This window comes from Rhea pennata, chromosome 16 (assembly GCF_028389875.1).
Source record: "Rhea pennata isolate bPtePen1 chromosome 16, bPtePen1.pri, whole genome shotgun sequence".
NCBI classification, from domain to species: domain Eukaryota; kingdom Metazoa; phylum Chordata; class Aves; order Rheiformes; family Rheidae; genus Rhea; species Rhea pennata.
The window spans coordinates 8,840,841-8,858,293 of record NC_084678.1 but is presented as its reverse complement, the minus strand read 5'-3'; the positions used below and the strand labels follow the sequence as shown (position 1 = coordinate 8,858,293).

Below are 17,453 nucleotides of genomic sequence, written 5' to 3'. Positions count from 1 at the left end.
CTAGGTAGAAAGAATACAGGTTAAATAATCACACACTGTTAAGACAAACACAGTTAAGTACAACATGAAAAGAGGGTTTTAAATTGCCTACCTCACTTAGCCATTTATAACAAAGATGTAACACCATCAATAAGCCTGGCTACCACATACACGTCTGTTGAAACCTGTTTTGTCTAGATGTATGGAGAGATACACAGTTTTGCCACCCAGACAATTTCTTTCTATTGCAACCAGACCAAATTTTTATTGTCAGTCTTTGTATCTACTCACAACAGAGAGGTTCTACCCAAGTAATTAGCTGCAATTAAGTTGCATCTGTTTTTTTCCTGCAAGAATCTAAGGGAGGAAAAGGTAGAAAGATTCTAGAGCCCGATCTACCATCAAATCACCACTGTAAGACAGATCCAAGGTAAATACTACTTTAGAAGAGTTGTATGAAATATTCTGTATTATTTTATCAGCATAGAATAGCATAAGCATCCAAGAGCTAAGATGAATATGCTTGTTTCATTCTAAAACAAACCACATGCATTTCTCACTGTGATAAGATCCACTTTCAGCCAAGTCTGATAATAGCCTATTTTGCATGGTTTATACATGTGTTACCCATAGTGTTTATTCACACACATGTATATAGTCAGGATAACCTCAATTCTTCAAATGAAGACTGCCAAGAGCATACAATATTTCTGTAGCTGTGTTTTTCCCCATTTCACTGTGTCCAGGTTTAATCAGAACACTTACCTGTAAGCAATCCAGTGAAGTACTGACAATGCGTGGAGACTTTGACTGGCAGGCCAGCTCAAACGGAAGGAAATACTTATCTGCTTCAATGAAGTTTGCTTTTGGTGGAGTGGCAGTGCCTTCTCTAGGTCAGAGGAGAAGAGTTATTAATTTTCATAAACATGTATATCACAACCTACACTGCCTCCATTTTCAGATTAAAAGCTGAATGGTACATAGCAGCATACAAATTTAATGCAAATTCTTTTTACGCATACTTTCAAAAGAAAGTTGTACTTCCTTCAAAATCACATGAAAAGAGCTTTACATTTTCTTATATTACACCTGACCTCCTTCATATTACCTCCTCCTTCAAGTTACCTCCTCCACCAATAGAGATCAGCGCCATCACATTGCCTGAAAGGAGGAGAATTCCTACACAATGTAAGGATAAACTTACCTAAATTAGGCCTGTATAAACAATACTAAACAAAGAGACACACAGGTTGGAACTCTTTTTAAATCATAGCACAGTGCTATGAAGGGTTATAAAGGCAGATTTTTACATAATATTTAAATTGGAATTCTTGATCTCGGTAGTTAAGAGAGCATACTAACAAACATAAGATACTTGTTGATCTTAATGATTTTCTATCAGGCTATATTAAGTCCAGTAAAAGAAAGGAAGTAGAAAACTAGCACCTTTTAGAAGTTTTGCAATTATCCATAATGAAACTTAGTGGCAGTTATGGCTTGAGTACACAGAGCCACAAACATTATGTAATTAGGAAATATGGGCCATACCATGTGCTTTGGCAGGAAAGGTATGTCAACGGGTATTCACAAGCTCACTGCCATGACTTGTATATGCTCTCACATTTCCACCACCACAATATCTAACTTGCAATTGTGTGGTATAGTTTACAGCAATTATTAACTTACCTTTGCTTTTCCAGCTCTGTTTTTATTTCATCTGGAAGAAAAGAATTCAAGATACTTGACACTGAACATAATTATCAATAACAAAAATATGAAAAATGTAATGAAGTAAAGTTGTTTCAAACCAAAAGCCCTGCACTTCAGTGTTTGCTATTCCTTTCCTGTAACATCTTCGGCTTCCTAAACCAGAGATCGAAGATAACTCGCCTATTTGCTGAAAGGCATCAACTTCTACATCTTCTATTTTTTCCAAATATTCTTAACAAAAATATACCTTTAGAAAGCACTAGCATGCAATTTTTATTCAAGGTTAAGTTTACATACAGAAAGCTCAAGTTTAAAGTCTTTAAGTCACAACATAAATCACTTAATTCAAAGCATCGGATACTCCCGTTAGTTAAGGTGCTTGCTAGCCTACCAATGTTAAACCCTGCAATATGGCATCAGCTGAATAAACAAACTCCCACTTAGAGATAAGACATCTCAAAGGCATGCTGTCATCTTCCAGTAGGGTGGTGGTGTTCTTCCCCTCTGCCCCCACTCCCCCCTTTGAAAGCTTTCACTTTGGGGAAGGTTTTCAGAATACTTAAACTTGTTTCTTAGTAATTTCCATTGCACACAGCAACAAATCCACTGAGGTTCTAATACAGCGTCTTGAGGATTCCTAATGCATCACCACGATGTACAATACAGACCAACATCCCACTACACTGAACACAGCGCAAGCACACACTGAACAAGAAATAACAGAACAGTAAGGCTGCACAGCTACAACTGCTTGTAGCACCATGAAGAATCCTGTCCATCCCACCTATCTTATCCCTCCTGTAAAATAATATAACAGCAAAAATTGTTTAAATTACAAAGTTATGAGAACCAAAAACTTGCACCCAGTGCTTGTTCTCCTTAACTGCTGGAGTAGCACCATATTTCGCATTAGATATGCAAAGTTCAGATGGCTTCAGTGTTACCCTTGAACCTTAATAGTTTCCTCTGTCTCCAAAACATTAATATATTAAAAGGACAAGTTTGAAACAGATATGTATTACAGGTTTGGGGTTTTTCTGTTTTTTGGTTTTTTAACACAGTTCTTTTATTCAAGAAATGTTACAAGAATTAATCCTCACAGAATATGCCCATTTTGTAGCATTACTATCCCAATTTTATAAGGAAAACACAAGCAAGAGGGAGAAGGTTGTGTAACTACAAGCTGTGAGTAACAAGCTACACCTAGGCCTGGGACTTCCTACTCTGCCTGCCGTCACCTCACATTAATGAAGGCCAGTAGGCTCAGCAGTGGGAAAGGACAAGCGATTTGCCATCTGTCAGCAAGAAGTGACGTGACAAGAACTGAGGGACTATCCAACCTGTATGTGACAAAAAAGTAAACAACAGTAAAATGAAGACAGTTACAGACCTGCAATACGTCATGGCACTGTTTAAAAGCTCCTCATTTTCTAAGTCGATCATTTCTAAGTTGAAATAACCTATTCATTATTACTTTCAGAAAATGCTACAGTCCAGTCTTAGGTTATGCCTATCCCTTACCATTTCTCAGCTCAAGAGTTGTATCCATCCCAGCTACTTAAGGCAAGCTTATGCTTACCTCTCTCACTAAACTGAGCTCACAGATGCCAAAGGTTTAAAAAGGTTCATGTGTCTGGTTGTTTCTCCCCCTTCCCCACTGTTGTAGCAGGTATCATATTGAAGTTATACAGTGATTGGGGAAAAAAAAAAAAAAGTGTTCTTGTGTAGTATTGAGGAGAAAAACAGCAGCAGTAATTATCCTGGTCCTGAAAATTTGAAGTTCAAAACCCAAAGACCCTGGAGTCATGGAGGCCCTGTCAGTCCACTAAATTTCTGCAATGTAGCTCATATCTAAATTCTTTGGATTTCATATATTGCATGTCCAGTTACACTTGGCACAAATCCGTATCTTCCAAACACTGAGCTGCTTGGTTCCATCATCAACTCTTTGATTGTGTCCAATTCATAGAATGTTTTACCTAGTATACAGTTTTATGCAAATCAATGCACGTTCTTGAAGTTAAAGGTTAAAAGACTGTTCAAAGAGGAAAAAATAATTTTTCTCTTGGTCCTGAAAAACATATCTGAATTCTAACCTTGACTGTCATCAACTATAGAAAAGGCTTAGACCATTTACCGAACTATTCTACTAGTTTCATCTTTTTTAAAATAGAAAAACTACTAATGTATTTATTTCTTGTTAGGACTGTTTATAGCAGGTCCCTCCCCCCCTTTTGTCAAATTTACAGAAAAATTAGAGTGGTACTCATGAAACCTGAGCTACACAACAGCTTCATGATCCAATCTCCTGAGGCAGGAGACTCAAACTCAGTATCAAGAGAAGAGACTGATGCCCAGCTACAAGCACGTATTTCCACTTACTTCTATTGGATATAATCACAGTGCTTTACCATTAAGAGCCCAAGATCATCAGCTTTTACAGGAAAAAGCCAACCCAAAATGGGAACACTGAGCTACAAAAGCCAGCCACTACTTGGAAAATGCTGGAGGGAAATTCTTGAGCACTCCATCTCCTCGCATGCAATCCAACGACCACCTCCACCTCGCCTTGGACCAGGACAGAACAGCCTCCATTCAGGAGGTTCCAACTCAACTGGAACAGCAAGATGATAACAACTAAACTTTCTTAACATCTTACTCAAGTAACGAATACACGGTACATGGAGCAGTTCTCATGCAACAGAGGTTTACAAAATGAGACCACTTTCACTTCCCAGTCTTACACAAGACAGCTGCAAGGCAATGAGCAAGCAGCACAGAACAACATCCCATGCCTCGGATTGCGGAGATGGAATTAACTGAGTAGTTCTGAGGTACAAATCTAGTTTTGTAATCTCCTACTATTTCAAGGTTCAGCTGATCAGGAGAATTAACAGAATAAAGGCCACAGACTGATTTTTGATGGCTGATCAAGAAATAATCAGGGCTTCAGGTGCCAAATAGATAGACAGTGCAAATCTTAACACAGGACCACTTCTTGGATCATCGTTTTCTTCACTCCAGTACCCAGGTGGCTTAATTGACAAGTGTGCTAGTCAGAAGTTCAGTTAAGCAAAATTTTAAATGCAAATACTCTTGATTTGATTAGGTGGTTTTTCCCATCTTCAGCAGCACATTAAAATCCACAGAACTACTGAGAGTAATACACACTAAAGGATCGGATTTATTCTGTTGTATTATTAGGTTATTAGAATGGAGTATTACTGTTGCATACAGGACCTGGTTGCTTAATACACAGCTTTCTAGGCATACTTTCAATGTTCAGAATGCTTAATCCTGCCTGTGGGTCTCAGCAAAGCAAGGCATATTTCAGCTACAGTCATAACTCCAAGACCAGCAGGATGCCAGGCTGGTCAGCAATATTACAGTTGATGCTGATATTTCAGACACCCTGTAGAACCAGGGTTTATAGGATTTCTAATGATTGCAGGAACACAATACTTTCTGAACAAGGCTAACTATGCCTGAGTTACAGTCAAGTGGTTGTCCTTGCACTAGGTCAATTGCCTAGTTTGGAAAAATTTGTTTTAACGCTGCTTTGGCCAAGCCAGATTAGACCTTTTGAATTTTCACAGGTATCTCTAAAGCACAAGAAATAGAAAGCTATTTTATATATAAAAGAGTTGCTGCAAATTCTTTCCCAGTATCAGATCAACAAAATGAATATTCTCAGAGATGTAGGAGAAAAAAATCCAAACATTAGCTCACCGATAACATTTTTCCTTCAGGGGCCTCTTTGTCCCCACACCTATCCAGCTCCCACTCCTCCTCAGCAGTTGCCACTTCCTGAACTGTTAAGGCACCAATTTTCATGATCTCTCAGTAGAAACTGAAATCTGTCTAGTGTCAACTTGTCTGGTCACCCTACTACCCAAAGCTTCTCTCAGTTCAGCCAGCTGAATTTTGGCATCCTCTTTCCCATAGGCATCAAATGTTTGGCAGAAAGAAAACTGAAGGTCAAACACCATTTTAATTGGCATCTTCATTCTGCCATACTATTTCGCAGATGATGATCGCTTTTTACCCCACCTTAAAAATTCCTTATCTAAAAATTAATTCATTTGTAAAAAGAACTGTTTCAAGCTACAGTAGTATTAAACCATTAGTCCACCCAAGGAAAGAAGTTACTTTGTAAAACTGGACACTGCACAAGAAAACAAGTTTCACTGTTAGATTACGTTATTCTCAGCTACAGAAGTACTTGCTGCCAAGTTCAGGGTATAATCAAGCAATGCTGTTTTTACATATGTCTACCTGCTCAAAGGAAATTGTCTTTTTTTTTTCTCCAAACAGATCGCTTTCCTTCTTCTCTTCCCCCCCCCCAAAAAAGCCACTATTCACTAGTAAAGCAGTGTAGCAAAAAAAAAAAAAAAAAAAAAAGTGTTTTCCACTGATTTAGATCTTCAATGAAGATTTAGCCATAAGCAGACACAATCAGACATTTCTTATGCTTTTTGATAGTGTAATGATACCTTTTCCAATAGTTACATGAGATATTGTATAGGAAAAATATAATAGATTCCCATACGAGAGCAGCAACAATTTCACTCTCAGAAATACTCTGTAAATTTAAAAAAATAAAATACACTCAAGATCTGACCAAATGCCCTATAATTTCTATTATATGAAGGGTTTTCCAAAGCAGTATAGAAAGGTCTGCATCACAATAATATTAACAAATAATGTTGGCTGAAAATAATAAACAAGTGGGCAAAAACAAGTTACAGGCATACCTCTGTTACTGATTTCATCAAAACAGTTTGGAAATCTCCATATTAAGTGCTCTTTTGGTGGTCTGACCACCAAAAAGAGTGAAACAGAAATTATTGCCTAACTGAAGCCCCTAATACCATGCCAAGCCTCCACCATGCAGAGCCAGCGCCTGACCTACTGCCGCTGTCATTCTTCTGTTCCATGCACAGGAATAAGGGAAGGGGCACAGCTCAAGTCCTTCCACAGCTGGAGAATGCAACCTGAATTTGGATCAACTTCTGGCCACTGCAGAACAACGCTGGCCCCTCGTTCCATGCTTTCGGTATTAGAGCTCCCTATTCATGTCAAGGACAGAACATACAGGTAGAAATCACATCTACTTCAGTCAGCAGCACCCTCTTCAATTCTGCATGGTGTGCATCCCGTCCACTACATATCAGGCCTTTTAGCACGCGTACCGAGTAACCTAACTGGAATAACCAGCAAGGATGTGCAGCAATTTCTTCCACAGCTTCTTGCTGTAGAAGCAAGTATGCAGCAGTATGCAGCTCATACTGAAAGCAGCTACTGCTCCAAATTAGATGGATGGTTTAAGTTTGCTTGTACTTAAAACTATATACCAACATAAAGGACGTAACTGCCTGCAGTTAGGTGCATCCTATGTTAATGAACAGTCAACCTCATCTCAGTGGAAACAAAATAGTTCCTCTGCCAAAAACAGCATAGTGCCCGTTACCACAAGGACACAAGCAATGTCTGTCTTTCCACAGCTGGTCAGAGCACTCGAGAGCACTGCCAATATAAACACACACCAAGCAGCAAAAGTGCTTCCCCTCCACCCCTGCCTTGCATTGCCGAATTCCAGGTTACCTTAACCAAATAATCATCTACATTTATTGATTCTATCAAACTATCAACAAAACCTTTAGATGAAGCTGCTACAGTGAAGCAAGATTTTCTCCTGTTAGCTGCAGTATTCTCAAAACATTCTAGTCAAGAGGCTTTACTAGACTAAGAAAGGTATTCTTAGACATCCTTTATACAAATAAATTTCTTAAAAACCCATCTAGATTCCTAGAGTGAATGCAAGGCAAGGCTTAAAAGATGTTTTCATTCATTAACAAGTTAACTAAACAAATTATGCTGTTTACAAAGCTCACAAATAGATATACTTGGAGGTTCCTCAGCAAAGAAGATTACAGAACCAGGCTGGCTGCACAGTACATCATTAAAAACTCCTAATAGGAGAAGACTAAATAGTTTGGATGAGAGATTCAGGTGCACAATTAGCATTATACCAACATGAACTGCTGTAATATATATTGTCTGTGTTCCACTGTAAATTCTTCAGGATAGAGACTGTATCAGTAGATTTAATAAGAACCATTTGCATCTAGAGCTTCACAAAAATGCTTATTAATCAACTATGTATATACTATACACTGGCTGTTTGTTGAAAACTAGTTTTCCTAAAAAAAAAAAAAAAAAAGAAAAAAAAAAGTTTGCTATAGCAGAGCAGAACTGCTTCTCTGTTGAGAAAACTCAGTTTCTCCCAGTCTCTTCTGTGGTTTACTGGTACTAAGAACACAGGATATAACTATTACACCTACTGATGAAGCGAGAGACTGAATGAAAGAATCCATTCAAACTCTGCTTACTCAACATTAACACTGAATATTTCAAATGGGGGGTGGGGGTAGGAAGGGAAGAGCAGAAATGTACAGAAACTGGTTGTGTTAGCAAACTCCTTTCCAAGGACAGATACCTAATATTGCTTTGGGCCATCAGTACAAGCTAACAAGCCCTGTACAGTTCAAGGAATGAATAAGCACTGCTTTTCTTTCACCTTCCCATGTTTAAAGTCCTATCTGAGCCTGCAATATTTCACATTTCTACAAAGTCATGAAGCTATTTTGCAGCCTAAAACAGCAGACTACTGGTATAGTAACAGGTATACTACTGAGAGAGGAAGTGGAGAAGCATAAGAACAGTTTAAAATTAGAATCAAAGAATACCTTTTTTTTTCTCCTGAATAAGAATGACAGTAATTTTCAGCAGTAATTCACTTAAGTAGTCTCAGCACTTGACTAACATTTTCTTTCACATGTTGTTTATTTATTTTAAGTAAGACCATCATTCCCACAATTAGAAGTATAGTCATCAATCCCACAGGAAATACATTCAGTTTTGATCACTGAACACTTTTACAGCTGGTTAAAATTCTTCCAGTACCACTGAGCTTGTCACCCATCAGGTGAATAGTTTAGCATAAAATGAAGTAAAGAATATAGTCAAACAGTAATTTTAAAGCACGTGTAATTAACTGAAACACTACTGTAACAGAAATAGCTGCAGGTTGGTTTAGATTAGCTGGTTGTGAAGTACACTAGTTCCTCTGTATTTAAAATTAGGATGCATCACAGACTTCCCTCATACAGCCAGACATACCATTTACATATGACCCATGCATTTGCTGATTGCTTTATTAGTGGTATAATACCTCAAGTCTCCATTAAAGAGACCACTGTATAAATACAACAGTACAGCAAACAGAATTTAAGAAGTAGTAGAAAACGATTATTACGAATTACGACACTTTAAAAGGGGGGGGGATTAACATCTGATAGGTACTGTTACTCGTTACGTAAGATTAACTATACATTTCTCTCAGATTGAATTAATTTTACTCACAGTTCATTATTAAAGGATAACTGAACTTTATTATTAGAGGCACTGAAGTTTCTTTCTTCTAAAAGAACTTGTGCAGATTAAGAAGTTTGGCCTGAATTCCTCAGACTGCAAGAAATGTTCTTCTCATGTTGCTTTGCATATTTACTACAGCATAGGCTTGATAATTAAGCTAACTTTTTTTTAAATTAGTTAGTTTTATTTAACTTAAAGTATAGGCTTAATTAAATTAAGTAAGACTTTAGTTAAATATAATGGTGACTTTCTTCAGTTGAGTATAAAGGATCTTAATCCTACACAAAATAAGGTTTGAAAATCACACGTATAGATAAAAGGGACTGCATTCCTGCTGACTACTTAAAATGATGCAACAACATTTACCAGATATAACAGAAATCCTTTAGTACATTAATCAAGGCCCTACTTGAGCAGGGCAGTTGGGCAACAGAAGGTTATCTATTCATGCTGACCTCTGCTTTAGTCCAGCAAATAACTTTTTTTTTTTTTGTAATCGAGATTAGCAAAAACTTTAATGCTAGTAATAGAAATGACCTAAAGAACCTCAAGTTTATTCTACCTTAAAACATATACAGACAGAATAGTTACAACCCAAATAGTGCTAATACGTTGCTACTGTGCAACAATCCCGAAAATCATGATCTTTGTTATATTAGTTAAACATAAAGAAGTTAGTTAGTAATCATCTGAGAAGGATCCCCTTCTCGCCCTCTAGATGTATTTTACGTAGCAGAAAAACAGGTTCTCAGTCCTGTAAAGGACTGTACCCTGTACTGAATACCTTACAGGTAGGGAGATTTTCTCTGTGTGTGTGTTTTCTTCTTTTTTTTTTTTTTTTTTTTTGGGGGGGGGTGTGAGGGGGAGGCGGGGGGGGGAAGTGAGGGAGAAAAAGGAAGAAGCAGGAAAAAAATAGAACTGCTGCGGTGGACACATACAATATCATTGCTAATACTGTCAACTTGAAAAAGGGGAAAAAAAAAAAAAAAGAAAAAGAAACCCCACCCCCTGCTCTTCCATCTAGTTATCTGGTTACTCTTCTCTGGCTATACCATCACTACAGTTAGCTTCTACAAATTTCCTCAAGGCAAGGACTATGGCAAACGTGGCAAGTGAGGTAGCTATTTTCCCAGCTCGCTTTCAGAGGGCATTTGACAGGACTCGCATCTAGTCACTTCCTTCACCTCCTCAACCGTCCTTTTCTTCTGTGCCACTTTCGGGTGCTAATACAGCAAATTCCCCGCAGATAAAGACAAAAACATTAGCGCAGAACAACCGGAGTGTAACAGCAGCCCAGCGTAAATCCTTCGCAAACTCAGGAAGGCCCGGGCAGCCCGCGGCTGCAGCGGCTGCGGGCTCTGCAGCTCCTCAGGCAGTCCGCCCCCGCGCTGCGCGCCCCTCAAGCCGGGCGCGCAGGCCGCCGCGCTGCGCTGCGCCTGGCAGCGCGGAGCAGCGGGCGGCGCCGGCCGCGGCACTCCGGCAGCTGCGGGCAGCCGCTCCCCAGCTAAAGGGCCGCGCGGGTTCCCTCAGAACCGGCTCCGCGGCCGCGGACTCACCCAGCGCCACCTGGCAGGCCCTGCGCAGCTGCCCGTGCGGGGGCCGCTTCGCCTCCTTCTCGGCCAGGATCTTCTCCAGCGCCCGCGACACGAACATGCTCTTGGTGCGCGTGTCCTGCTCGCGGGCCGGGGGCTGCATGGCCGCCCCGGACTCGGGCTCGGTGCTGCTCCGCCGCCGCCGCTCAGAGGCTCCGGCCGCGCCGCGGCCCCATGACGCGGAAGAGACGCGGCTCCCTCAGCGGCGGCCCCCGCGCCAGCGCCACGGCGCCGCCATATTGTCACCGTCACGTGACACGGGCATTTCCCCCCCCCCCCCCCCCGCACACCCTCCCGCCCGCCCGCTCCGGGGTGACCTCTGACCTCTGCGGCGGCGCCGCCGCGCCGTGTGGGAGCGCGCGGCGCTGCCAGGGGGCCGCGGGGCTCGGGCTGCTCGGAGCGGCAGCCCGCCCGGTGAGGGCCGGAAGCGCCGGATCAAAGCAAACGAGTCCGGCCTCGCTGCAGCCTCAGGCTCTGTTGCCTCAGTGGGCTGTGGGCGCCTGTCCGTGCGCGGCTGCGCAGCGCCCCGAGGCAGCAGCTGTAGCTGGGGCCTGCCCTTCTCGGCCGATTTCCTGAGAAAATAGTTGTCCCCAAAGCAGTACAAGCTGTCTGGTCTCTTTAAACAAACAAACAAACAAAAACACCACCACAAAAAAAAAAAAAAAAAAAGGAAAAAAAAAATTGGTTCCTATTCTTGTCCCTACACTGTGTCAGGACAAAAAACTACAAGCTTCCTTGCTGCAATTTAGAGTTCTTAAGTGGAAATAGGCCTATTGGGTCTCAGGTAATATTTCCAATATCAATAATAAAGAATTACAGGTACAATTACTACTGCAATTATTTATATTGATTAAAGTACTGAAAGGAGGATGCATTAATATCATACTCTCCAACACTTGCATGATCACTATTAACTTTTTTCCTTTGACACCCTCCTTCAGAAAATTGCAGCCCTCACTGGAATGCAGTGAGCTCTTCCACGTCGCTCCGCAATGTTCTTAATCAAATTAAGAATACAAATAATTGAGATTACAGGGGCACATTAGATTGTTCAGAATGTCATTTTATTTCCTTACCTCCCAGTCAGTAGGACTCATGCTCTTATCCTTTGAAGTGACACTAATGGATTTTTAATGCCGCATTGTCAAGATTTGCACATTTTATCTTAAAAAACACTAACAAGTTCCAAGTCCAAACATCTGTGCAAAGCATTAGTTTAGTATTATTTCACACGGAAAACAGGCAGTGCTATGTGATCACCCCTCCCATGCGGAGGTTTATGTGGACTGGCTCACAGAGAGCTGAAGACTCCACTTACTTACATTGAAAAAAATGCGTTAGAGGAAGGGGAAATCAAACATTACTCACAAGGAAGGATAAGAAGTGAGGGAAGTACCTCTATCTAAAAACAATTTTTATGGCTTGTAACTGTCTGAAGACTTTCAGTTTTCCTTGCAGGTCAACAGTTCAAGTATGGCTGTGATACAAGCGTGATCTCATAGCTTGTCCTAAGATCACGGTTTATCAGGGTGTAATCTGTTTTTTGTTTGTGTTTTTTCCCACTAAGAGCATGTTCAGCCTCGTCTGCCACCAGAAAACATAGTGTAATAAAGGTGGGACAACATCAGAAGGTTATAGTCCTTCTGACAGTTTGTCAGCTGAAGCAGATGTTAAGGCAACTGAGTTGAACTTCCCTCTGAATCAAATGAATAAAGCACGTTGTGGAATGAATGAATTATTCCAAGTCAGAATCCTAGAAATGCCGGGCAGGATAGCACCTCCATAGATCATTTAATCCATCTTCAAACACTAACGCAAAATGTTGCTTGTTCTTGAAAATCTCTAAGGAGATTCCGCAGCTTTTCGGTTAGCTGCCTCCAGTGTTTCACTACTTACCCAATTAGGAAATTCTTCCTAATATCCAATCCGGATGTTAGCAGCCACATTAGCAGATGGAAGGAGACTCTGGTAGCTATATATCATGGTGATGGGAATAACAGAAAAATAGCGACAAATAACACATAAATCAGAATATCATTAAAAAAAAAAAGAAGTAATTTTCAGATTGTGGCTTTAGCTTGATTTTGTTTTCTATTGCAAGTATCTTACACTCTGGTTGTTCCTGTATTTTATTTAAATTTCTGGTTTCTTATACTATAGACATTAATTCCTGTTATCATATAGGAGTACTGTTTTCATTCCTACTGTAGCCCTGCTAGCATCATTGGTTTTACACTAAAAATAGATTTCATCCTCAGATTTTGTGCTGATACTTTGTGTATTAGTTCTAACTCATTGCACAGGATATGAAACCACGTAACATGCTTCTATTGCTTATCGACTTAGAAAAATGCATCTGATTTCAGAATGCTGAAATAGCCTCTATTTTTTCCTGGTGTTTTCCTAGCAGAACTCATTATGCTACTATTTTTACATAAAAACAGCTGTGTAATCATTTTCTATATTTGCTATTTATTTTACAGAATATGTCTGCAGATATAAAGATGTTTTAATTTGTTACATGGCCTGTTATATTGTAGGGGGTATCCAGTTCCACGAGATATTTGATAATATGCTTTGGGTTGGTAAAATCCCACAATTTTAGACCCTGTTTGTATGTCTTTGTATGTTCTGGGGTCATTGAAGTGTGTCTTTTCTGAGTAGACCATTTTGGGTATCAAGACAGTTTACATGCCAGGTGGTTGAATTCATTTGCATTAAAGACTAAAAATAAAGATGGTAGGATGAGGTTTAACTGCATTTTTCAAAACCTTGTTCCCAAAAGGCACAGCCTGAGAAACAGGCTTTTCAGGTTAATGCTGATTCAGTGTGTCTCTGGAAAGGAATTAGGAAGGTGGCTTGCTGTGCCTCTCATGATTCAGCTGCCTCCTAAAATTCCAACCAGAGCTCTATTACACTTCAGGCTTTCAAATTGTCTCCACAGGGTACCTCACTGACTATCTCACTGACCAGACAGCATCTAATTTAATTTGCTGTGTTCTGAGGAACAAGCAATTCAGGATAAACCTAAGAGCCTCATTACTGACAAAAAGAAAAAAAAAATGTCAAAAAAGAGACAATTTTGTATTTTTCCTGATGAGTTTAATTTAGCACATCCAAAATAAGAAAAGGTTTTATGTCTCCTTAACAATTCTTGTCTATGAGAGAGGGACAGATGGAGAAATAGTACACAAAAAGGAGAGAACAGAATCACCTGTCATAGAGTCGAGTACTGACACTGAGAGCTCAGTAGTTAAAAGAAAAACTGATTGTGCTTGGACTTAAAGAGTCACTTCCTTTCAATGCTGAAATCTGTAGTCTCAGTACATGTAAGAATATGCCATGGAGAACACGATGGCCCTGCATTTGGGCCAGATCAGACAGGAAGATTCAGCTGATGTAAGTTAACCCCTAGTCATAGTCAGGTAAAAAAAGTCTTGTTGGAAAAGTGATGGAGAATGTTAGTTGCCACTTATTTTTGCTTCTAAGTAGTAGTGGTAAGGCAAATAAGCCCTGTCTCTTGAAAAGCTATCAGTTCAGCCATAACAATAAAAAAAAATGTGGCTATTAGTGTCAAAAAAGGAGCAGAGAGCTCAGGAATTAAGGGATGTTTATTTAGAAAAGGAGGGCCATTCATTCTTATTTACAGCTAAGGAATGTTAGGCTTATTTACATTCTTATGGAAGGGGCTTTTTTTATACTTAGAAGTTCCCAGAGAACTTCATCCCTTATTGCTACAGAAAATGTGTAGATAAGTCATTGCAGACCTTTGCTAGCACCTAGGATGGCCTCACCTCACCTTCCTGTGTTATTGTGGGATTTGAGGCAAAAGAAACCAGACTCCTGACACAGACTGATTAGGTAGATGTGCACAGTTGCCACAGTTGACCACAGTGTTGTTTCAAACACACAAATTTATTCAGCACACTGTAAGAAATGCAAATATGCAAGATACAGTGTCAGAGCAACATGGACTACTCCCTGATGCCCAAACACTAGTTTCTGAAGAAGTTGTCCATGGAAGAGCCTCCTCCCTTCCTTCAGCAACGCTGAGTCCCAGGCACAGAGGCAGACAGTTCTAACTGCTAACCCTTTTATTGCAGAAATGTATATTTCCCTTTTTGATTAGGCTTAACACTTGTCTTTGATTTTGGTATGATCATGCTGTAAACAGATATTTAGCTTCTTCATTAAGCTAAACTGTCTCCTTGCCAACACTGATGGACCTCACACTACCTAGGAGATCTGAAGTACAGAGCAAATCTTTATTTTCCCTCTCAAAATGCTGATGAGAGACCTTTGTCCATTCTCTAAATGTATTTCAATGTGCACTGCAGCTTTTAGACAAGATGAGAGGCAGGACACAGCGCAGTTAAGGTTAACAGGCAGCAATGACATTTGTCAGTATACAAGTCTGAGAAGAAAGAGGGTGGAATACCTTGCTAGTGGCATCTGTCTTGTTACATGAGACAGGATTTGGAAAAAGAGTTGTGATCTTTCTTCTTCCTCACAGGTGCAGCCCACTCAGCAATACGCTAATATCCCCAAACCAAGGAAATTTTTGAGGATGACACAGGACATAATATCCATGGGAAAACAAAACAAAATAAAACAAATTATCTTCTCAGAGCACAGAAAACTAGAAAAAATAAAATCTATTACAGAGTTTTCTGTGAATCAGCCGAAGATGCACACAAGTCTTGGGAATGACAAAGGAAAATGTGTCCACAGTAGTCCATAAAAACTTAAAGAAAGGCTTGTGCCAATTTATTTAGTTTTTAGTTTGCAGGTTGGTTCAGTGGCTTGAGGAATTGCTCAGAGCATCTGGGTTTAATGTCTCTAGTCAGAGGCTTTTATCAGATATTCAAAGTATACTTGGATTACAATAACTAGAGGTGCTGCAGCATGTTCAACTCCAAGTGCAAGGATACCATTTCTTGATTATCAATTGGCAGTAAATGGTGCTGACAGGCATGACTTCATGCAAGGAGGGAAAGGTTACTATGAGAAGCAGTGAACATCAAGACTGTTTATTTCCAGGCCAGCAGCATTAAATTGATATTCTGGGGTTCAAATTTCTGCAGTGCGGCTTAACATATCACACTGATCAGTTTCTCTTGGCTGAAGTGATCAACTGTAATTATCAAAATTTAAAGGCAAATTCTAATCATATTGGAACTGCCAGTTCTCTGGTGTTGTATATTTGATAGCAGTATTTCCAACTTCTTTTCCAGTAAAATAGTTAACTGCCTGACAGTTGATTGGATGCTCAATAACCTAAGACCGGATTTTATGAGAATTCACAGCTGAGAGCCCTTTCTGAAATGGTAGCAGTGCCAGTAACCAGATTATTCCTCATGACACTTCCTAAAGGAAACTTTTATATTTTTCCTTTCATTTACCCCTAGTGTTAGTGCACAGGGATGTAACCTGATTAGGTTTTCCCACCCATACACAGTTTTACCCAAACAAAATTTTGTTTCTTCTCCCTCAACAAAACCAACCCAGTTCTGCTAAGAAAGCCTTCTCCTATATGCAGACAGTGGCAGAATATGGATGAGATACCACTTTAGCATTCCATCTCCTTTAAAGAACTCATACTTGGAACCTTTGCTATTAGAGTTCAGTTTTATCTCACCTAAATGCAGTGGCTTAACTGAAATCTCCAAACTAAAATTCAGGACCAAAACAGTGTAGGTTCCTCATTTAGGCGTACCAGTTAAGTGCTTAATGATAGGCGGAGTGAAGTGAGGTACATCTGGCTGAAATATAGGTTTGGGTTCTTAGTTTGTTTTCAAAATTTTTGTCATCTCTAATGGGGATGGAAATGGCTCTATGACATTTTTAAACTTACTTGAATTTAATGATGTAATAAAATCAAATTTAAAACAATTTTAAAAGTCTAATAGGAAAGAGCCTAAATGATCTCCTTCAGTCCTAGCACATCAAACAGCACAGCATTACATTGGAAAGGAATGAAAGAGACCATAAATAGTAATAAGCAACATCCCTGATGAAAAAAATAATAGGCTGTAAAAATCACTTAGGGCATTATAAGTAACCACAGATGAAAATATTTGTTATAATTCTGTAAAATATTAGGTTAGTTATATCCCCAGACTTCTAGTATCTGACAAAATTACTTATCTCAAATACCAAATCATAAGACAAATTAACAAACACTCTCCCAAGTAGTTTTTCTAGACTTTTTAAGTGAGTGGAATTTCATAAACCTGCCTCAGGTTCTTGGAACTCAGCTGGCCCTTGGCTAAGCATAGGGCCAAGTCTGTACAAGGCGTGCTTTGCCAGTGTAAGCATATCAGTATACTAAGGGGGTGACTCTAGTAGCAGTATTAATGGTGAAGGTTTCAAGCAATGAATCTGCTAAATTTGCCAGAACAGCTCAGAGAAATGGTTCTGCTGTATGACATGAGATATCTATTCTCCTCCTCCCTGTTAAATTCCTCTCCCTGATAAATTCACACAAGTTCATAAAGTATTCCTAGTCTGAACCACTGGAACTTCTTTGCTGATGATTCATTTTAGCTACCAGCATAGTACAATTTTGTGGCAAAGTATAGTTTTGCCTTTATAATGTTAACTACATCAAGATTTTTTGCCAGCATAGCTATATTAATCACAGATCACACTTCATCAAAATTTGTGTTAAGCACAGACTTAGACTATTTAACAATAAGACTGCTGCATAACATCTTCACTGATCTATCCCTTATA

General features: G+C 39.7%; 1 protein-coding gene across 4 annotated transcripts in view; it reads right to left on the bottom strand.

The window, feature by feature from the left end:
• The window catches only part of ARFGEF2 (ADP ribosylation factor guanine nucleotide exchange factor 2), a 39,149-nt gene extending 28,192 nt beyond the window's left edge, over positions 1-10,957 (bottom strand). For all 4 annotated transcript variants that reach the window (XM_062588834.1, XM_062588835.1, XM_062588837.1 and 1 more), the window contains exons 1-3: positions 10,683-10,957; positions 1,666-1,696; positions 745-868 (exon numbers count right to left, since the gene is read on the bottom strand). In XM_062588834.1, the coding sequence (XP_062444818.1) occupies positions 745-868; positions 1,666-1,696; positions 10,683-10,821 (294 nt within the window). In that variant the 5' untranslated portion in view covers positions 10,822-10,957. The remainder of the gene's footprint in view (positions 1-744; positions 869-1,665; positions 1,697-10,682) is intronic.
• Positions 10,958-17,453: the final 6,496 nt, after the last annotated feature.